Consider the following 21,854-nt stretch of genomic DNA (forward strand, 5'->3'; position numbering starts at 1 on the left):
TTGATTTGTTAATGAGTCAGCTGCTGTTTTAGTTGATTTAGCCATTTTGAACAGCTTTGATATCAGTCAATTTTTCATTTTCAGAATACATGAGCTGAGGTCAGGCAAGACACTAAAGGAGTTAAATGGCCATTCATCGTTCGTAAATGATGCCTCTTTCACTCAAGATGGATTTCACATCATCAGCGCCTCATCTGATGGCACAGTTAAGGTACAAGGAGCAAATTATATTCATGTCTGTGCTGCATTGGTATTATTATGTGGCTGGGAGAGTGGATTTATTTGATATTTATGTGCATATTTTAGATATGGAATACAAAATCCTGCGAATGCATCCACACTTACAAAAATCTGTCCCGGACATCAGAAGTCCCCGTCAACAACGTGATTCCTCTACCCCAAAATCCAGAGCACTTTGTCATTTGTAACCACTCCAACACGGTGGTCATCATGAGCATGCACGGTCAGGTGAGAACTTTTTTTTAATATACTGTAATAATCTGTACACGATCCATATTCAAATCTAATGAACAAGAGGTTCTTGATTGACTGTATTTACAAAACTAGAAGTCTGTGGGAATAATTCTCTGGGGTTTATGATTGTCTCTACAAAATGTTGTGTCAATCCATCCAATAGCTGTTGAGATATTTCAGTCTGGACCAAAGTGGTGAAACAGAATGACAGGTCACGAGCATGGTTAATGTAAAGTGAATGCACTTCCTGAAAAACTTCCATTGTTCATTGTACTTACTTTGTAGGCGTTTTTTTTTAGTTATGCTTATACCCACACGGTGTGAACGTCTTTGTAGAAGCTGAATGTCTTCGCCTCATTCTCCTCAGACTATGAAGACCTTCAGCTCTGATAGAAAGGAAAGGGCCGACTTTGTGTGCTGCACCCTGTCACCCCGAGGGGAGTGGATTTACTGTGTGGGAGAGGACTTAGTGCTGTACTGCTTCAACTATACGACTGGGAGGCTGCAGAAAACTCTGACAGTAAGCTCTGCTGATATATTCACTCATTACCAAAGTCTGTGAGAGGAGGCAGTGCATCCACACTGGGCTGCCGATTCTTTTTTTAATCTAGTTATTTTTTTGTCTCACTTGATACTCTGAATATGTCACTGCTGCTGTGTTGCAGTCCTATAGGGGGCTAACAAAGTAACAATGAGGCTGACAGGGGAAATAGAGAACATCTGATGATCTGTGTTCCTCTGCACCCACAGGTTCACGAGAAAGACGTAATTGGCATCGCTCACCATCCACATGAGAATCTGATTGCCACATACAGTGAGGATGGCCTCCTAAGGCTTTGGAAACCTTAAACTGTCTCCTGCAAACGTGATATGGAAGACCCAGAGAGCCTTACACGGGGTTATACAGCAATTTACTCATTTTCTATTAAATCAAAAAGATGGTCTAATAAAACAAATTCATCACAAGGTCCATTAAATAGCTGGTCTGGAGCTTTCAGGTCATATCAGAAGGATTTCTAGTTGTAATGGAACTGCAGATGTTAACATTTCTGCACTTTAACTTCTTCTTGTCAATGTTGGCACAAAAGTTGAGGTTCCAAATTATAATTGTTTTACTTCGGAAAACAACAGTTTAGAAGATTCCTTGACAAATGGGCAAACTCCTTCTGGTGATGAATATCATGTGATATGACTGAAAGCACCACAACAGCTACTAAATGGACCTTGTGGTGAAGTTGTTTTCTGAAGCTGCTGTTTCCAAGGTCAAAACATGAACTCCGCATTTTCTGCCAATTATTGACAGCCAATGAGAGAGTTTGTTATGTCTGATGGTGGATTAGAAAGATTTTGCTACATAATGGGGAAAGTGGCAAAATAATACAGTTAGCAAATGAAAAAGCAAATTACGGAAACAATCTTTTTAATCTCTTTTTAAAAATTAAAGGATAAGGCCTTCGATATTCTTTATTTTCATATTGTCAATGAATCCCATGAAAAGACCACAACCAACAATATATTCCATATTATCCACCATGTCTGTGGATCTCAGGCCAAGTCCTTTGGTTCCTACTGAAGATGTCAATCTTAAAAAGCAGGTCACAAACAAAGAGCTTCATTTATTTAAAAAAAGCTAAATGTATATATATTTTTTAACAAATGTTGTAACAAACATGAGTAAAGAATGCATTTGTTTGGGACTAGTTTCAGCTGCAGATGAATACACACTTGGTGCTCTATGAGTATTTACAGCAGAAGAACGGTGCATGGGGATGCCCTCTAAATAAACTACAGTACCCATGTTCATGGTAATAAATGAACAGGTCGACTAGTGGAACATTGTGGCTCACTGATTTGTTTTTTTTATAGTTTTTTGGATAAAAATGGAAGTCTATGGCTTTGGATCCGCAGGCGCACGTGGGGGCAATTCAGTTTTGGTTTTGTTCTTTTCATTTGACAAAAAGAAACATATAGAATATCACTTAAGTATCCTTTAAGTATATTGTTACAATAATTTATAAACTCTAAATGAGTCTTAATTAATATATTTTTAATACATATATTTGACAATTATTTATACATTATTTTTCAAATTTGTTTTATTTATTGGTTGATTAATCTGTAAGGTCTTTGCTTTAAAAAAGTTAACAATACTGTACACACACACACACACACACACACACACACACACACACACACACTTCCTCATGAATCCAACTTCACCAGTGCAGTTTGAATCCCTATTTTCATATCTTCTGTCTTTATTAGATGAATGAAAATGCATGATGGTGAACTGTTGTGGAAATATTTATAATAAAAAAACGCCTCTTGTTTGGGCATAAACAAACAACATCAGGTATGTGATGTGTCAGCTTTGGTTTATAATACTTTTGTAACTTTGATTCAGATTGAATTATTTTTTGTGTCTTCTGTGTTCCCTGCATGCTACCTCAGATATGCATGATGACAAATGATAAACCTCAATGGAGCTCCAGTGACACATTCAGTATCCTGTGTGTATAATAAATATATTTAATGTGGTCATTATTGTTAGTTTACTGCACTGAGTGTAATCAGTGTTCCTGTGCATTAGTTTGCCTGCAAGAAACAGAGCTACTGCCAGTATTTATTATTTGTACTACAGTACTTCAGCTGTCTCTGTACTATCATCCATATATAATTATTGCAAAAATAATGTTTATTCATTACACTCTATTTTGTATTTTCATTGTTGTATATAATACTGCCAGTCATGACAAACATGATTATCAATAAAACTCTAAAACCCTTTACAGTTGCCAGTGTTTGTGTGCCATTATTTAAAGAAACTCTCACTGAAGTATCAGATTTGTTCCCCAAATAACAAAACACATGTTGGATAAAGCCAGATAAAAAAAAGAAGTAAGAATTACATTTGAAACAAAAAAAATATGCTCGTCTCTTTATTGGAAAACGATCAATTAGAATAATTTTAACTTTAGGCAAAGTGACATTTTCAAATTGTTGTTTTGTCCAACTAACAGTCCAAAATCAAAAGATATTCCGTTTACTGTCACTAAGAAATCCAGTAAATATTCACATTTAGAGTCTGGAACCAGGGTTACATTTGGTAGTTTTGCTTTAAAAAAAAAAGATTAACAAATCATATAATCAAATAATGTAACCATAAGAAAATTAAAATGATCTTTGTACAAAATAAAATGCAGTTTAACTATGAAATGCAGACGGGTAACAAAAAAGGTAGCTTTTGTTTTTGCTTCAAAAACCCTCATCGGGACACGGTTACAGCAAAAGCTTGAAAAGTAAATATCACTCACACAAAGTAATTCCACAATTTAGAGAGACCATCAAACTGCATTTAATTAGAAAACATGAACATAAACAACTTGATCGTTGGTCCTAACACACACACATACTTAAGAACTTGAAAACACCTATTTGATTCAAGTTGTCCTGACATTGGGTGTTCTCATTAATTTGCATCGGTTTCAACAATTTAAGGAATCTCCCTTCTGATAAGCATAGTTGTGTTTTACAATATCCAAAGGCAAAGTCATCACTGAAAAAAGAAAAAAACCTACATTATCAAGTAGCTTCAAGTTAAGTTATGATAAGGCTTTCAAAACAGACACTTCAAGACTTTTAGTCCCTCCATAACCTCCCGACGACACATTTGGCATTTACAATTAGGACTAGAATTATGAAAAAAAACAAAAAACAAAAAGACACTTCTTGTGGGACAACATACTTTGATTAAAATGTCTAATTTAAATTCCAGATTTGGGTTTGAATTCATTTTTTAATGATTTTAAAATGACATGAAATAATCTCAAGAACATTCGATCTTTAAAATAACTATTTAACATTAATCCCTTCTCTCAATCTAGTTTTGTACATCGACACTCGCCATCGAAGCATTAGGGAGCGGTTATAAGAAGACGTTTTAACAAGTTATCGGAGATAACTTTTTGCCAATTAAAAGCCCGAAACCACATACAATCTTAAACATGAATGTTTGAGTTAAGTTATCCAGATCAACTGCTTCTTGGAAACCCCTCTGATCTGTGACGTTTGTTTTCTAAATGAAGAGACTTCTTACTTATCTTTGACCTTCTGTTTCTTAATACCTACCCCTGACATTAATATGCAGTCATATTTGGCTCATTTCAAACTGTATTGTTTATACGCACAAGATGTTCTACTTTCCACTCAAGGTTTCCAAAACAAACAAACAAACAAACAAACAAACGTGTGGCATTACCAAAGACAACTCTTTGCAGCTCAAATATTAAAATATTAAACTAAACTTAAATATAAATTGGAATAGTCTACATTAGTGGCATGAACCTAAATACTTCCATGCATGAAATCATCATGACCTTTACTCCCAACTCGCATCTTCTTGCCACAATTTCAGGATTGTTAACGAATGTCTAGAAAATAGCCCTTTAAAGGGTAAAACAGCATGAATGTTTCAACTCAGTCTCAATGCACAACCCCCCCCCCCCCCCCCCCAACCATCATCTGAGGACTGGGTCTGTACACACACACACACACACACACACACACAACAGGATTGAACAAGTCATCAACAATTGGTTCACAACAACTGATCTAGTAACACTATAAAAAAAAGTTATTTTCATATTAATATTGGCATCCGTTTTAGTGTAAATGCATAAAAAGCAGGCAGTCTTTGTTCAGACAACGGTTTTTTCTGAAGCCTCTGTAATACCCCTCGTCTCTAATCACAGTGTGATTGAAAAAACAAAAAAGGTCCCAGAGATGAAGAGGAATCCCATTCACCCGGTTCCAAGTTTAATCCTGGAAACATAGGATACTCTACTCCATCCAAAAAGTATTAGAACAATATATTAAGAGGGTGTTGGGACACTGTTTTCTGATTCAGATTGACAGAATTCAGATTAACTTCAACAGTTACGACTTTAAGAGAAGTAATTAAATAAAAAGTGCACAAAAACTCCAACAAAAAAAAAGGTGCTTTGCTTTAGAGATGATGAGGGTCGGGCTTCTGGAATAAGAACATGCCAGTCGTTATTTAAGACGTCTGGCACTGAACACCACCAGTGCTGGCATAGTCGTCTTCATCCATGTAGTAGTACTGTTGGTTGTTTCTTTTTCTGTTCTCAAGGTCACAGTCCTCCAGGTCGGCGTAGATGTAGAGGTCGTCGTCCATACTGTCTGGCTGCTCGGCATCCAGCTTTTCAGGGAAGTAGCGCTCCAGATCCTTTAGCTTGTCCTTGGAAAGGAAGTTGGCTTGTGGAAACACCACCTGAAGGGACACAAGCATAAACAAGTTGATTACAACAAACGTGCAACTGCTCCGCCTCGTCACGACAAAGCCTAACGCAGACATGTGGGATGGATCATCGTCAAACACGATTGATCTTACAAAGACAGAGAATAAGGCTTAAGTGCAAGGTGGAGGTTGATATGGTGCGTACGTTTCGTTGCGTGATACACGGGTGAAAGGGAAACTCTGGATAATGTGTGGACCTGATTCTCCGGACATTGTCAGGAGTTCTTTTGAGAAAACCTCTTATGGAGGCTGAAGTACGTTTATTTTCTTTTACAGGAAGAAAAGCACGCGTTGGACAAACATTTAACTGATAAGTAAAAAGGGTAAAAGAAGAAAATAGGTAAAAAAGGTAAATATAAATATAACACTTCTTACCGTGAAGTTAATAATAAGGCGCCCCTTCTCAAACGGTCTGCGATACATGGGCATCCCTTCATTCAAGATGCACTTCGTGTCTCCAGGCTTGATTAATTCCCCTGTGATAAAAGAAGAAGAAGAAGAAGAAGAAGAAGAAGAAAGGGTCACCTTACTCATGAAAAACTGAAAACATAAAAACTATATTTTACTCATCTGAAATAACCTTGCTAATACATGAACGCAGAGGGCCATCATTATTTATTGTCGTTTAAAATAAATAAGTAAGAACAAGAGTATTTTTTTTATAGGTTTCACAGTAAACTGGTGATAATGTTTATCACAAATACACATTTATATGAACTGTCCTGGGGAAAAAGAGGCATTGGATGTATCCTGTTGTCATAACACACCAGACCCCACTCTAAAATGGTTAGGTTTCCCAGCACGACAGATGTTTCTTTTCCCTTTCTGACACGGGTAACGTCTCATAGCGACCCCCTCAAACATCATGCCATTCAGTAAGGGTAGCTGTGCATCTAATGTCTTGGCTCACCTGGGTGCGAGGTGATGAGGAGAGTTCTGTTGTCCAGTGTCTGAACAGGCTTCTTGAAGCCACACAAAGCCTCAACCAGCTGTAACTCAATTGATATGATCAGGTCTTCTCCTTTCCTGATGACGGCAAGAAAAGTTGAAAAAATAAAATAAAGGAAAAAGAAGCAGAGGTGATTTTAGTGGGTGGACTGGGGGTTAAAAAAAAGCTAGAGTTTGTTGCTATGAAGCACATGTAGATTTAATAATAAGGTAATTGTTTTAGTTTAAATTCATCAGACAGGGAGCAAAGTCAAATAGGCCTTTGAGTAATAACCTGGTGACCAGACTTGTTGCTTCTACTTAGTCATGTACCACTTTAGTATTCAATAACTGGCTATATATTCCCCATACATGCTGTAATTATCGTCTATACAACAATCATATAATAACTACATCTGCCAGCACAGATTACATCAGAAACAAAAAAGACACTTGATAACAGAAAATCTTACCTGGTGAAGCGTGAATGTTCTCGCTGGTCCAAGACAATGATGATGTCCCCCGGCTCGATTCCGGGCTCCTGGTCTCCCTCTCCATGGAAAACGATCTTCTGGCCATCTCTCATTCCTGTGGAAGTTAAGTGAGCAGCATTTGTTTTTCTGGTTCGCTCTTCTTCCAGTCTTAGATGCATTTAGATAAAAACTCTGCCTTCACTCTCACCTTTGTCAATATGGACCTCCAAAACCTTCTTCTGGCGCAGGATCTTTCGACCCACGCATGCTTTGCAGCGATCCTTGTGGCTGATTCTCTGTCCTTGGCCCTGACAGTTGTGGCACACTGTGGACACTTGCTGCACCATACCTGGTAATAGTTGGTGCATGCGGACCTGCATGCCTGTGCCGTGGCAAGACATGCACATCTGTGCAGCTCCTTTCCGACTCCCACGACCTGCCAAGAAAAAGAAACTGTCACCACACAGGATAAGAAAGATGAAAACTATTGTTGTTTTAGGTTTGCCATGTAATATAAACTGTGGTGACCTGGTGAGTTCGGACTGGATTACATTTATAAGACTGATGCGTTTTGTTATTGGACAAAGAGCCTTTTCATGACCTGCGTGTGCTGAAAAGCCTGCTTGGATTACTTAACAAGTCCAGTGACGGACACTAACAAGAGCACATAAAAAGTAACTGGCATAGCAAAAGACTTACCTTCACATCTCTCACAAATAGTGTTCTTCTGGAGAGCAAGTTTTCTTGTACCTCCATTATAAAGATCTTCCAGCGTCACTGAAATCTGATGAACAATGTTCTTCCCTGGGGCGAGACAAATCACAGATTTGAGCAAAACGGTGTCTTGGAATAAAGTTGGCGATTGATAAGATTTAATCAACACACTCCTTGTATGAGTTTATCAATACTGCAACTTTATTCTCTTCAATAGAACTGGCTCCGACTCAGCATATGCATCGTGTCGCTTTATATAAAACTCAATTGTAACTTAAACAATTCAAAACAGAAATACAGACATTTAACAAACTCCACACATAATCTCAGTTTAGTGATTATTTCTTGAATATTTTCGTACCTTTTCGCTCTCGGTGCATCCGACTACCTCCACCAAAAAACAAGTCAAAGATGTCCATTGGCGATGCAAAGCTCCCACCACCACCTCCACCAGTCCCTCCTTCTTTTATAGCCTTTTCGCCTCCACGGTCATAAACCTCTCTCTTCTTGGCATCTGACAAAACCTCGTATGCCTGTGAGATCTGCTTGAACTACAACGCAAAAGAAACAAAAACATTTCTTTCCAAAAAACCTTTTCTGGTAATATACAGCTGCTTAAAAAAAGGGTATAAAACTCTTTGACATTATGTGCAAAAAATAATAACTGAGGTCTGATTATGACGGAGCTGAGCTCTTCAAATATTACTTTTATATGGCCTCGACAAATGGCACAATTACATTTGACAAAAACGGCACATACACCGTTTAGTCTGACCAATTAAATCATTTAATTTATTAATATCCAACAACCCGATATGTTTGACACTACATTAAAGCTGTATTTTCAGTACAAATATTGCCATTTCTATGCAATGAAAATGACATACATACAATTTAAATAGAGCTGAAAATGTTTCTGAGCACATTAAAAGGTTTTTTACCTTGTCTCCTTCCGTGGGATTTTTGTCCGGGTGATATTTCAAAGCTAGTTTGCGATACGCCCTTTTCAGTTCGTCGGGAGTCGCATTAGGTTTCACACCCAATGTGTCATAGAAGCCCGTTTCCTTCACCATGTTTGTCTTTGACGGATAACCTTGGAAAAGTAAAAGAAAGTATAAATATGCAAGTCAAGTTTAGCTCTTAAAACACCTCCAAAATCTACCACAAGTGTCGAGCGGGTGGTGATGGCCTAGTGGTACAGCTTCCAAATACAACATCAGATGGTTGTGAGTTCAATACCAGGGCTGCCACCATTGTGCCCCTGAGCAAGGCACTTAACCCTGAGTTGCTCCAGGGAGACTGTCCCTGTAGTTAGTTCCCTGTAAGTCGTTTTGGATAAGAGCATCTGCAAAATGACCTGTAATGTACCAATATTGAATCTTTAAGCTAAATAACATGGTAAGAAAGTAAGAATCGGCACCATGTCACTGTGACAGGAATAAAGAGAGTCCTTTAAAACATACAAAGATCATCATCATGTGGCTGAACTGTGAGAGAGGCCGTTATGCTGTTGTAATGTTAAAGTAGATATTGTTTTTGAGAAGAGCCTTTTAACTTTATTGTAATTGATTTAGGCTGTAGCTTTACGTGTTTCACGCTGCTGAATTGTATAGCAATTCTAATATTCCCTAATTTAGCCTCTTTAATCTAAAGGGGAGGACAAAATATCTCTTTAAAACGACCACTAAGATGAATCAACACATCTCTTAAACACCTACTGTGTCCCAATAACATGCTTATTATTTAGATCCTTATTGAATCCGTCCAAAGGTGCAGTTTCTCTTTCCATTTTGAAAATGTGTGCTGTAAATGTGTTGTGATGTGGATTAACAGTTGCATCATGTAATATGGATGATGGTTGATGTCATTAAAGATTAGATTTTTGTCTTGCTTTATATTTGGACCATAAGCCTGACATGAAATGTAACGATCACACGGTAGACAGTGGGGGGAAAAACACACACAAAGATGTTCAAATAAAAAGCTAATTTAGTTTTTACACGTCAATTGCTGTGGTGTTAAAGGTTTCCTCAAATCAGGGAGGCAGAGGTTATCAAACACGAACTATATGAGCACCACAGGTTTGTTTGTGGTTGACACGAGTACTAATTGATGCTAAAATATTAATAACTACCTGTTACCCTGCTCATGATGAAGACAGAGGCAAGGTTTCATTTCTATCAGGCCATACGTACTTTAGCTAGCGTTACCCTAGCTCCACCACGGCGCGCTGAAGTTAGCTTCCAGTTCGCAGCTTCCGATTCAGCAGTTAAGGGGAAAGTTAAGGGAAACCTCATTTACAGCTGAGCGACCGTTGTTTGCACCAATTACATGATGTGAAAGTATGTTAGACGTTTTATGTAAAGCCTTGAAGCAGTCTGAAACCCACTTTTAGATTAGTTAAACCTTTATTACACTTGTATAGCCTTCAGCTTGTGAGTCTGTGTCTCGTGATGGCAGAATGTGGCCCTGGAGGCACCTACTGTAGCAGTACTAAGTACTAAGGTATTAAGTACTTTGCCAGGTGTTTATATTTCTGTCTGTGTCTCTGTGGACAGATTGTGTCACTGAGAAAGTGCTGCAACGGTGCAGGATGCAGTTACGAAACTTTACAGATGACTAGTTGAGATCGAAATGAAGATTGAGTTCAAAGATGGCCCAAGTTGGCCTCACAAATCTTTACAGGTGTGCATTTGAGATCAAAATGAAGACCACGTTTGAAGAGGAGTGTGGTGCTAACAAGGGTGCAGGAAGTGTTGATGTGGCAATTGCTTTGGTTTAGCCACATGGCCAGATTTGGCGTTGCAGCTAGTGTGATCCAAGCCCCCCAGGAAGAGCACCAGGCTTTTTTAAATTAATCAACAGATTATTTTGTAATAGTATGCCAGAAAAAAATATTTTGTATGTCCCAATAAATAGTATATTAAATGCAGTATGCCTGAAATAACAGGATCAGTAGCATCCAGTCACATTTTGCACTATGCAAGCCAGATTTATGAGCAAGTGAGTTCAAGGTGCAATGTTATGACAAAGTAGTATGTATACTGCATTAAACAGCTGCAATGCATACTAAAAGTAAAAAGAAAAATGTAGCCATGGTCTAGTTCTACTTATGAAAATGCAGAAACAAGAGGGAGATTTCCCTGCTTTCTTTCACACCTAGACCACATTGGACCAGGTCCAGATCAAAAAACACTTCAATTAAACTAGTTATATCTGGACTAGATTGTTTCAGAGAAACCAGAGACTCTTTAAAACAAAGCAAATGTTACTGATGTATTGTCATAACAATACATTTTTATTTAGCATTTTTATAAATAAAATAAAAGGTTTCACAAATCTGTAACTATGTTTTAGAGTAGGGGTGCCCACAGTTTTTTGGCTTGTGAGCTACTTTTAAAATGACCAAGTCACAGTGATCTACCTGTATTAAAAAAGAGACCTGGTCTAAAAAGCAGTGAAACATTTTGTGCATTTACACTAATACAATAAATAATAAAATGTGTTGACACGACCGTAGAAGCAGAGCAACACAGGACCGGTCGCTCAGATTGTACATTTCCCTTTACTTTCGCCTTAACTGCCGATTCGGAAACTACGAATCTGAAGCTAACTTCAGCATCGCCCTAGCCCAACCACTAACAGCCTGGCTAATGCTAACACGCTAGCTGTACGCTTGATTTTCTAACGATAAGCCACATAATTCAATGTGACACTGATACAGACAACATATTTAGTTACAGTTCATATTTCCCAACCTTGTATGAAGAAAGTAGTTTGAATCCTCACAGCCTCAGTTCACAGGGAGACTCTTCCAGAAGCTTCTAACCCGCCTCTACAAAAATCTCACTCAGTGACGTCAGTTTCCTGCGACGAAACGAGTCACCAAAACAAAGCGTGGGTTGTCACAGTTTTGTAACTCTGTTTAGAAGTACATGGAATGATAAAATGCCAATTTGCTGGTTTATCAGTGAGGAGGCCAATCATAAACCCATTCGACTGCCTCACCTACAGACAGTTGTTCTGGGTCGAGGTCCAGAGACGACTATTAAAGACAGAAAATGCTCTCGGCAGCAAGGTAACGTAATAAAAAGATACTTTTATGTTGGATACACTGGCCTCGTTAGCTTACAACCTATAAGCTAACGAGGCCATATATATATATATATATATATATATATATATATATATATATATATATATATATATATATATATATATATATATATATATGTATATGTATATGTATATGTATGTATATATATATATATATATATATATATATATATATATATATATATGTATATATATATATATATGTATATGTATATGTATATATATATATATATATATATATATATATATATATATGTATGTATATATATATATATATATATATATATATATATATATATATATATATATATATATATATATATATATATATATATGACGAGGCCCGTGTATCAAACAGAATTTTAAAATATATATATATATATATATATATATATATATATATATATATATAAAATCTCATTAAAGTATAAAAAACAAACTTTAATCCGTGCAAATGTTATCCCTTTTCAACCAGTTGAATTGAAAGCAGAATGCAACAAAGGTTATGTCAGAGTTAAACAGGTAAGCAACATGACTTGAAAACACTTGTTATGCTGAGTTTGGTTAAATACTTGTAATCTACCACTTTTAATTTCCCACTCTGTGTCTTGTCGCCTGTCTTTGTTCCAAAGCTGGGCTTGAACCCAACCTCCATAGACTCTGTGGTGGTGGGTAAGGACAGCGAGGTCAAAATGAAGGCAGGACAGCAGCTTCATATTGTCAATCAGCTCTACCCATATACTGTACAGTTCAAGGAGGATCCTATAGGGGACCATGGCGCCAGGACCAAAAGACGTCTCCAGCCGGCTTCAGAGGACAAAGAGCGCTGCAGAGAGGCTCCGAGTGTGAAAGCAGCCAAACAGACAGAAAAGGTCTCCGAGTCAATCAAACATGGAGAAGCCACAAAAAGCAGTGTAAGTGAAGGAAGAATGTGTGTGTGCACATATTTAAAATATTATTTTTATGATGTCCACATGGTTTTCTCTTCTATGGATTTTCTATAGAGCTGGTCTGAGTATGTTATACAAAACATATCACCTTAAATTTCTTGCAGGAAAGTTTTGGACATTGGAACCAAGGTCTGAAGACTTCAATGCAAGACTCAAAGATGCAGGTAGCTTTTGGAAATTTGGAATGGAATTTACAGTTGTGAGTGCTGTCTGATCTGGATCCCAGCTCAGAAGACTGTCTACTTCTTTCTAGGTGTACAAGGATGATAAAGTAGTAGTGATCAAAGATAAATACCCCAAAGCTCGCTACCACTGGCTGGTCCTCCCGTGGCAGACCATTTCCAGCCTGAAGGTCTTACGTGAGGAGCACTGCGCCCTGGTGAAACACATGCAGCAAGTCGCTGACCAGATGGTTCAGCAGTGCCCAGATGCTAGCTCGCTACGCTTCCGTACAGGGTACCATGCCATTCCCAGTATGAGGCAAGTAATAAAGTGTTTCAGGATTTAATTAATATGTTACACTACTGCCAGCTATTTCCTATAGGGTTTTAAATCGGTTAACGACATATTTTATTTTCCTTACTTATGATCAACCACTGATTTCAGTTCAAGCTATCACAGTACAGTTTATATGTAACAAAATCATCTTAAGCTCAAAGGTCCACTTTATGTTCACTGCTGCATTGTAATGAACCTTAAGCATTCATCATATTCCATCTTGCACTTACGTCTTTACCTGTCTAGTATTTATTTTTTCAGTTTTTTTCCTTTTTAAATGGTTTCTGTAATCTTAATGTTTATCCCCTTCTTGCTTTTGATCGATTTAAAGCACAAGTAAATTGTTTTTGTGTAGGAAATGTGCAATACAAGTACACTTGCCTCAATCGGCTTTGCACAGTACAGCCACAGTAAGTCACATACTGTAGCATTAGAGGACATTTGAGAAACTTGATTTATTTCAGAGCTGATCACCTCTTCATCGCTGTTTGTGTTGTGTGCAGCAACTTTGAACTTTACACTTTACTGCCCCTTAACACTTTAAGAGTTAAAGGATTGATTGGAAAAAAGAAATAAAATACAGACATTTTTATTGCAGACTGAAAGTAAATACCACAAGGTATGGTGTAAAAATAGTAAGCCTGCTTTGGTCATTTACTTTGCACAGAAATCAGAAGGCTTTCGGATGATGACGTGCATACAAGTCTAACATCAGTCTAAAGATCTTTGGAATATGGTATTTAAAAACGTATTAAATGCATTGGTATGGTCCTTTTTAAATGCAAAACCAACAGTGGTACCTATAATGCAAATTCAACCCCATGAGGAAGAGGATCAGCACATATTTAATTTTGTGTATATTCTCTTTTACAGTCAGGTACACCTGCATGTGATCAGCCAAGACTTCGACTCTCCTTGTTTAAAGAACAAAAAGCACTGGAACTCATTCACAACTGACTATTTCATGGAGTCTCACGGTGAGAGCAAATCACATTATTTGTTGTTGTGGTTTTGTTTTTTTATGAGTACCACAACAGTATATTGTGTCCATTACTGCAAATACGTTTTTCTGTACCCTTTTTGTTATCTGCAGATGTCATTCAGATGCTTGAAACAAATGGAAGAGTCACCGTCAAAGAAGGAAGCAGCGAGTTGTTGAAACTACCTCTCCGCTGTCACGTGTGTCGTAAAGAGTTTCCCACTATACCAGCTCTGAAGGAACACCTGAAGTCTCACCTTCCCAGCTGAGAAAGTGACCTCAAAGGGAATACACAACTCAGCTGTGTATGTGTTCAACATAGGACTGTAGTTTATTGGGCATTATTTTTGCCAGTTAGTTCGGATTTACGTTTTTTATAAAAAATGTTATTATGTGGCTGGAACACAATGTTGTGGCTGTTGTTGCATTTTCAACTAGAAGGGCACTTGGAGAGCGCAGACCTCCACTGAGGCAGTTTCCATAAGCGAAAAATAATTTGTGTATCCGTCCTGTGATTCGGAACTTCTCTGAAATTTAATGGGTTCTTCCTTGGCCCATGCTACACCCTTCCACCAAGCGTCATCAAAATCAGGCCGATGATGTTTCCATAATCCTGCTGACAAACAGACGAGCAGACAAGCAAACTCAAAATGCAAAAAAAAACATAACCTCCTTGGTGGAGATTGTTTTGGCTGTATGTTTAAGAAGAGGGCCACTGTGAAAATTCATGTTACTTATGTTGGATTTCATTTTTCCCCCCAAATCTTTGGACTTGGAAATCCCATCTTGCATCTATTGTTCCCACATTTCACATTTCACATGTCTAAATATGTTGTATTAAATGTTTTCCAAAAATTAAATACTGATTTTTCTAAATTTAAAATGATTGTATGTCTTTGCTAATAGTGCAACACCTGTGTTTGTTCAATGTAATTTACATATTTGTATATAGTAATAATTGTTTATTTGAGTTTTAGAAGCTCTGTCCTGTAGCTAGACTACTGCAAAAAAAGATACACTAATTTGTTTCAAATTAAGCTTTAACACCACCTGTTTACATGTATAAAGAAAATGATGTCAGCCTGGAAGCCTGTGATTGCTTAGTGGAAAGCTTTTGAGATTACCCATTTTATCCTGTTATTCACCTAACCAAACAATGGCTATTTAAGAGCATGAAGTCTTGCTGTCAGATCTCATGTTAAGATATGAAAACAACGATAATTTAAGACATTTAGTGTAGTTCCAGTGTCTGGAAAAAGACAGTTTTGTGCCTGAGAAAGGTGCCATGGCGTCTGATATTATTTCTTAAGACAATTGTTACCTAATGATGACTGAAGCTTGCTGAGTCAACTACTGCAAAAGCAAAAATACTACAAGAAGGGAAAAGAGTAGCCCCTATACACCCATAGTCCACATACTTATTATTACTTTTATTATATTATTTATTTATTTTTACCTTGTTTAAGGAAGCATCAATAAGGAAGTTGCTAAAGTAATCTTGTTGTACAATGACAATAAATATATATATTAGACTTCTCAGGATTTGTGTGTTGGGTGTTCACAACTCCCTCACTCCCCGGTAGGTTTTGTATACTGGTTAAAATGGGACAATTTAAACCTTTATCATTAAATTACAATATGTAATGAGCAGAGGTCTAATCATCCAGAATAAGTGGAAACATCAGTAAGGGTGAGTTTTAAAGCTACAATGCAGCATGAATTGTAGACTTTGTCACCATCTAGTGTATGTTTTTATATAGGCAGGGCTGCATAAACAAAGCTCCAGGATTTGAGTTTTTACATTCTATTCCTGTGTAAAGAATTATATTCTGATACATTGTCGAATTAGGATTAATAATTGATACTTTTCGAGATGAAAGGGTCAGTAGCAAAAACTGTCAGTGGCCAGTACGGGGATCGAACCCGCGACCTTGGCGTTATTAGCACCACGCTCTAACCAACTGAGCTAACCGGCCATGTGTGTTATCACGAAAAGGTAGGTATATAGTCCATAATTTAATCTTGTTATGGTACAGCAACGCGATTACTGGATTGACATTGATTTAACACTGAAGGCACACTGACCCAAATCAATATGTAAGCTTCAATAATAAAAGCCTATTCTGGCTAATATAGCTTTTCTTAGCTAGCTAATTGAAGGCTACAAAAATGTAACGTCAGCATTTGATGGTCCGTTTATTACCCACGCACCATTGTGGGGGAAGAGGCTAAAGGGTCCCCTGAGTAAACTGACAACCCTTGACTAATTACATATTTTATGGATATTTCCTATTATATTCAAGGACAAGAACAACTGATAAACTGTCCAATTAACCCAAATGGTGAACACAATAACTGAAGGAAGATTCAATAAAATTAACGATTTGGATGAATTTTAGATAATTTTCTATGAATATTGCAGCAGAGATGAGTTTCCTTGTTATTCTTAGAAACTTTTGATAAAATTATCTGTCTCTCGATCTGCATTTTATTTTTAAATATTTAAATTTTAACAATCATAAATTCTTAATAGGCTTCTTTTTTAAAAATATATATATTCAGAGTTTTTCTTCCCCCTGGCCATTGTTCACACAGCTCTTTGGTTGTTTTAACTGCATACTTTTCTAATGCAGGATGGTGCTGTTAGGCAGAGAGGGAGGGCTCTGTGAATAGAGCAACCTTGGTTTAAGGTCTTCACCGTGCCCTTATCCTGGGAGATGATTTTTGAAAGTTAATATGCTAAATAATAATCCAGAACTTAAAAAACAATTTTATTTAGTTTTCATCACAGAAATGAATGAAATCCTTAGATAATATTATTAGTATTTCTTTTTTGTTGGACTCACTCTCTCAAGCGTCTTTGAGTTTTTAGAAAAGTATTATTATTATATTATTATTATTATTATTATTATTATAATAAAGGGCAAGAGTACATTTTTATTTTAGTCTTTCACCCCTTAAAATCAAGAAGGCCTTGCGAACCCCCTGTAAAGCTTTGGTGACCCCTAGTGGGGGTCAGGACTCCTAGGTTGGGAACTAGTGGCCTAAATTAATTAAATGTAAGTTACTTTCCACTATTGCCCTTTGTCGGAATGATTATACAAAAACATACATGCACCCAATACTATGGTTATATTATATGTTTATTATCATCAACACAAAAGTAAATACTTAGGCTACATCATCATCACAACAATAATCACACACACATAAATCAATCAGCTGCAGGAAACATAATGCCAAAATCAATATTCAGAAGCATGGGCAAGATTAAAATGTATAATCCTGAAGTCTTCAGGCAGGTCATTTAATGGTGCAGTAGTTCATAGTGGGAAAACATAAAGCTGCACAAGTGCATGTCATCATCTCCTTAGACTTAACTCCCTTTCATCCTCATCTGGCACCATCAGATTGTCCACCGAGTAATGAGCATCGTCTCCAATATCCTTGAAGAAATACTCTTCACTTTCGCAGCTCTGAGTTCCATTCACACAGTCTTGGGTTTTGATTTGCTCCAGCTCGGCGCTGTCACTGGCATTACTCTCCTCCGAGCTCTTGCTGGCATTACTGCTGCTGTCACTGGCCTCACTGGTCTGGCTGCTTTCACTGCTTTCACTGCTGGAGCTCTCACTGCTGTTTCTGGCGGTTATAATTTCAACGGTTTCTGCGCTGTCGCTGGTGCTGTCACTGCTGTCGGTGGGATTCTCCACCAGCAGCAGGTTTGTGTTGGAGGTAAGAGTGGGCTGTTTCTCAGTCAGGTGGTCCGATTGACCCTTGACCTCTGTGCTGCTGTTGTCCTCTGCGCTCAGGTCTTTGATGATGTCTGCAAACACTTGAACCCAACTCTGATAGAGAGAATAAGCAGAGTATAGTGTTACTCAACTTTAATCTCAGCTAACGAAGGACATAGTTTAAAACCAAAATGTTTATCCCACCTTTCGAACGTTCTCCTCGCTGGCCATGCTGTCATCTCTGGTTTCAGTCATAAACTCCATCTGTGGAAATACAGTAAATAACATGAGCAAAGAGGAGTCCAGAATGATGCTGCCTTATATATTAACAATTGGCTAGGTTTGACAAAATGCTTGATATAATTGGTCTTACCCCATTATCCTCATCTGATTCACTGTTACTCTCCTCTGAAGTCTGTTTGTGTTAAAGAAAATAACATTTTACAAAATTATACGTTTTATTTCCACAATGCAGAATGCAGTACAATATTTGTTTTGTTTTATTAACAAAATGCTTACTGGGCTAAGGAAACAATTCTGTTTCATTACAATTAGCTTCATTTTTATTATTAGAGATTCACAACTCTTAAAATATGATGAATTTGAGGTTAAGAACTAATCAATAAGATGTTTATCTTACTGAAGACAATGAAGAAAAAAACAGGAATAAAACAACCCACCTTGTCCTCGGATGTAGATTCTAATGATTCAGACTCTGAGCTCTGACTCTGAAAAGACACAGATTGGATATGATGAATTAAAAAATATTTACAGAACATCATTAGATCAATAACATCGAAATGATTCAATGTTTTCCTCTTGAGTCATGCAGAAGATAGACACATCAAAATAACTTACTTGACTAGAGTTACTTTCTTCAGAGCTCTGCAAAAAGACAGAAATACATACTCATTTAGGTGAGATTCAGCAATTAAAAGTGATGCAAAAGTCTGTCTGCATCAGAAAGTAATAATTTCCTCTCTGCTGGAGTAAATGTATGCATTACCTGAAGCTCTGAGGTGTCATTTTCAGATGATTGTGAAACAGACACACTCTCAGTCTGGGAAAGAGTAAGCACATACAATATATTTAATTATACTGCAACATAAACAATCATCACATTCAAACTATTGCGGCATACAGTATAGTAAACAATGGTGTCTGAAATGGGAATCGTCTTGAGGTCTTCGAGTAACCGCACCTATTGTTAGGTTTTCTGCCGACTGTGTCAGAGAAGCACAAACTGCCTGCAGTCGAATGATTTATGTGTAAACAGTGTCAAATTCCTGCGTTGTAACACCAAGAGTAAAAAGTGATATTAATAGGAGTACTGACTTCAGAAAGCACTCACCGAGTTTGAGTCAAGCTCATTTGATTCCAAAACGACATTGAAAAAAATCTGTTGGAAAGAAATCACAGGTCAGAATTTACATGGTGATGGTTTCTTGATGTGCACAAGATCAACGTGGATCCATATTAAGTATTTACACCCTCTAACATCCTTCTGACACTACTGAGCGGCTTTGTGGTGGACAATTCTTACATATACGCTTACACTGTTATGGTTGCAACTAGAAGAGTCAACGAGAAAATTCACATCCTGATACTGTTCAGGTTGGAGACTCTACTTTCTAGTTTATTTGACATGATAAACAATTAACATATTTCGCAAATCCATAATAGAATCAAGCAGATATTTTTAGAAAATGTGCAAAATGTGCATTAAATTGCATAATGCTTACATTTAAAACCCTGTCGTACAGTAATTGTATTATTTTCATACTTACTGGGTTGGCAAAAACTGCTCCAATCAGGCAAAACATTACTACGGTACCCCTCATTCTGTAACAGACATACAAACATTACATAAACATTACATAAAAATACAAAATAACAAAAATAAATCAAAACATGTTAGTGTAAAGAGCAACTCTCAGTATTTGCTCTTGCACCGCTAAATCAAGAAAAAGTTAACAGGACTTGTTGAACTAACAATACAACTTAAAGGCTCTTAACAGCAATGGAAGTTTGGAATATTGTTAACCAATAGTAAAACATCAGCAACAGTTACCATGTGTTAAGACAGCCAGCAAGAAAGATACAAGATATATAGTAAATAAATGATCAATTACCTTTTGTGTGTTAGATTCAGAGCTGGTGTGAGAAATGTCGTCAGTGGTCCTTGTTCAGTGTGTGTAGAAGCAAACAGGAGAACCCAGTGTCCGTTCTGAGCCACGTATAGAAAGCTGGCAGTTGAGGCAGTAAATGCTCGATCTGTGGATAAGTTGTAGGAAACTCCAACTGTATATAAGTAATTCAAACGATTGCATCACTTCCTCCCGGATGTTTCTCCACTGTGGACACGCGAAGGTGTATTTTTTCCGGAGAGCCAACTTTAAAAAAAAAACAAACACACACAGACACGATAATGGTTGCATATACACACCACAAATACACGTACACACAGTTATTTCATTCAGTCACTACATGTCCTCCACCCCCTCTCAAGTCTTCAGTGAAATATAGTTTAGCATACTCAACCATAGAGTTTGTGGTCTGTTGAGAAAACAAACTCACCCACTCAGAGAGGAAAGGAGGGCCAGATGGGGTCATGCTTGTTTCCGGTGAAGTGGATGTTTTTCTTTACTTTTACTGTCGGGTCTACCAATAGTTTTATTTCTTTTCATACATAATGTTTTATTGTTGTCTAATAATTAATCACAAAGAGCAGGTGAGAAGTAGTGCCTTGCTCAAGGGTAGAATCAAAATACTTTAATATAAGAACACATTTAGAAAATGTACTTTCTTATAAGGAGGCTTAACCTTGTGACAACTTCAGACTCAACTTGAACCATACATCCACATTAAGGCTGATAAATGAATGATAGACTTTATTGAAAAAACAAAAACATGTTTTGTAAACTCATTGTCCTCAATGTTACATGATGTTATTGGAAATAGGGCATGTACAGTAGAAAGCCCAAAAAAGACTTCTATATTTCCTCCTTGAGGCTCATAATTGTTTCCTGGATTTCCATATATGGTCAGGCCTAAAATATGATTACAGAATTCCTTGTTTAACCTCACTTTGGATTTCAAAAGAAACATGTAATTAGACTGGATGCTCACCAGTTTGGAGCTGTTTGCCAAAAACCACAGCTACCAGCTGTTGTAAAGTCCCACTTTAGAAAAGGGAGGAGTGAGGAGAGGACGATTGATGCTTGTTGTGTAAGTGAATGTGTCTGCCCTACGGTTACTTAGGTTTTTATAATATATTGACCCGCTCAGCCAGGAATCTGTTGCGCCTACCTTATCAATTCTCTTGTGATGCAGCTTTGTGTGGCTCCCTGGTGTTTAATGAGCAGCAGCTGGGACAATTAGAGTTTGTTAGTACACTGGCACTTCAAGGACAGAATAAAGTGTCTGGCTCTCAGCTGTAGGCAGTGGTGGAATGTACGTTTACTCAAGTACTGTACTTTAGTACAACATTGAGGCACTTCACTTGACTATTTCCATGTTATGCTACTACCCCACTATATTTCAGAGGGAAATATTGTACTTTTTTGACATGAAGAGTGGAGTAAGTGGATCCAAAACACAAGAGACTGCAGGCAACAGGAAGTTGTATAAATAATTATTGTATTCATGGATGAGGCTGACAATACTAAACGCAAA

At 37.3% G+C, this 21,854-nt stretch overlaps 4 protein-coding genes and 1 non-coding gene across 6 annotated transcripts in view; 2 read left to right on the plus strand and 3 right to left on the minus strand.

Annotated features, from left to right (window-relative positions):
- LOC115007802 (WD40 repeat-containing protein SMU1-like) overlaps window positions 1-2,874 on the plus strand; it is a 9,304-nt gene extending 6,430 nt beyond the window's left edge. Inside the window, exons 9-12 of the mRNA XM_029430779.1 lie at window positions 85-211; window positions 307-468; window positions 842-994; window positions 1,225-2,874. Coding sequence (XP_029286639.1) covers window positions 85-211; window positions 307-468; window positions 842-994; window positions 1,225-1,323 — 541 coding nt within the window. The 3' untranslated portion in view covers window positions 1,324-2,874. The remainder of the gene's footprint in view (window positions 1-84; window positions 212-306; window positions 469-841; window positions 995-1,224) is intronic.
- Window positions 2,875-3,400: 526 nt separating this feature from the next.
- Window positions 3,401-11,795, minus strand: dnaja1 (DnaJ heat shock protein family (Hsp40) member A1). Its single transcript, XM_029430788.1, has 9 exons — window positions 11,664-11,795; window positions 8,847-8,998; window positions 8,267-8,456; window positions 7,891-7,995; window positions 7,400-7,627; window positions 7,192-7,306; window positions 6,702-6,817; window positions 6,167-6,267; window positions 3,401-5,764 (listed from the first exon to the last, which is right to left on the minus strand). The coding sequence occupies exons 2-9, from the start codon at window positions 8,976-8,978 to the stop codon at window positions 5,531-5,533; spliced, it is 1,221 nt and encodes a 406-aa protein (XP_029286648.1). The 5' UTR covers window positions 8,979-8,998; window positions 11,664-11,795; the 3' UTR covers window positions 3,401-5,530.
- On the plus strand, window positions 11,751-15,331 carry aptx (aprataxin). Of its 2 annotated transcripts, XM_029430805.1 has the most exons (7): window positions 11,752-11,983; window positions 12,497-12,543; window positions 12,654-12,935; window positions 13,076-13,135; window positions 13,225-13,451; window positions 14,343-14,446; window positions 14,563-15,331. In XM_029430805.1, the coding sequence occupies exons 1-7, from the start codon at window positions 11,854-11,856 to the stop codon at window positions 14,715-14,717; spliced, it is 1,005 nt and encodes a 334-aa protein (XP_029286665.1). In that variant the 5' UTR covers window positions 11,752-11,853; the 3' UTR covers window positions 14,718-15,331. The 2 variants fall into 2 exon arrangements, with proteins under 2 accessions (XP_029286676.1, XP_029286665.1); XM_029430816.1 differs by lacking the exon at window positions 12,497-12,543 and having other exon boundaries at window positions 11,751-11,983; window positions 12,771-12,935.
- Window positions 15,332-16,350: 1,019 nt separating this feature from the next.
- Window positions 16,351-16,424, minus strand: trnai-aau (transfer RNA isoleucine (anticodon AAU)). The gene has a single exon. It is a non-coding gene; the product is annotated as a tRNA-Ile (tRNA).
- A 1,149-nt stretch (window positions 16,425-17,573) lies between these two features.
- On the minus strand, window positions 17,574-21,731 carry scpp1 (secretory calcium-binding phosphoprotein 1). Its single transcript, XM_029438978.1, has 10 exons — window positions 21,309-21,731; window positions 20,312-20,572; window positions 19,967-20,021; window positions 19,531-19,578; window positions 19,186-19,239; window positions 19,038-19,064; window positions 18,860-18,907; window positions 18,553-18,594; window positions 18,384-18,443; window positions 17,574-18,293 (listed from the first exon to the last, which is right to left on the minus strand). Exons 3-10 carry the CDS (start codon window positions 20,018-20,020, stop codon window positions 17,811-17,813), a joined length of 816 nt encoding a protein of 271 aa, XP_029294838.1. The 5' UTR covers window position 20,021; window positions 20,312-20,572; window positions 21,309-21,731; the 3' UTR covers window positions 17,574-17,810.
- Between the last annotated feature and the right edge of the window lie 123 nt (window positions 21,732-21,854).

Source organism: Cottoperca gobio, chromosome 1 (assembly GCF_900634415.1).
Source record: "Cottoperca gobio chromosome 1, fCotGob3.1, whole genome shotgun sequence".
Taxonomy (NCBI): Eukaryota; Metazoa; Chordata; class Actinopteri; order Perciformes; family Bovichtidae; genus Cottoperca; species Cottoperca gobio.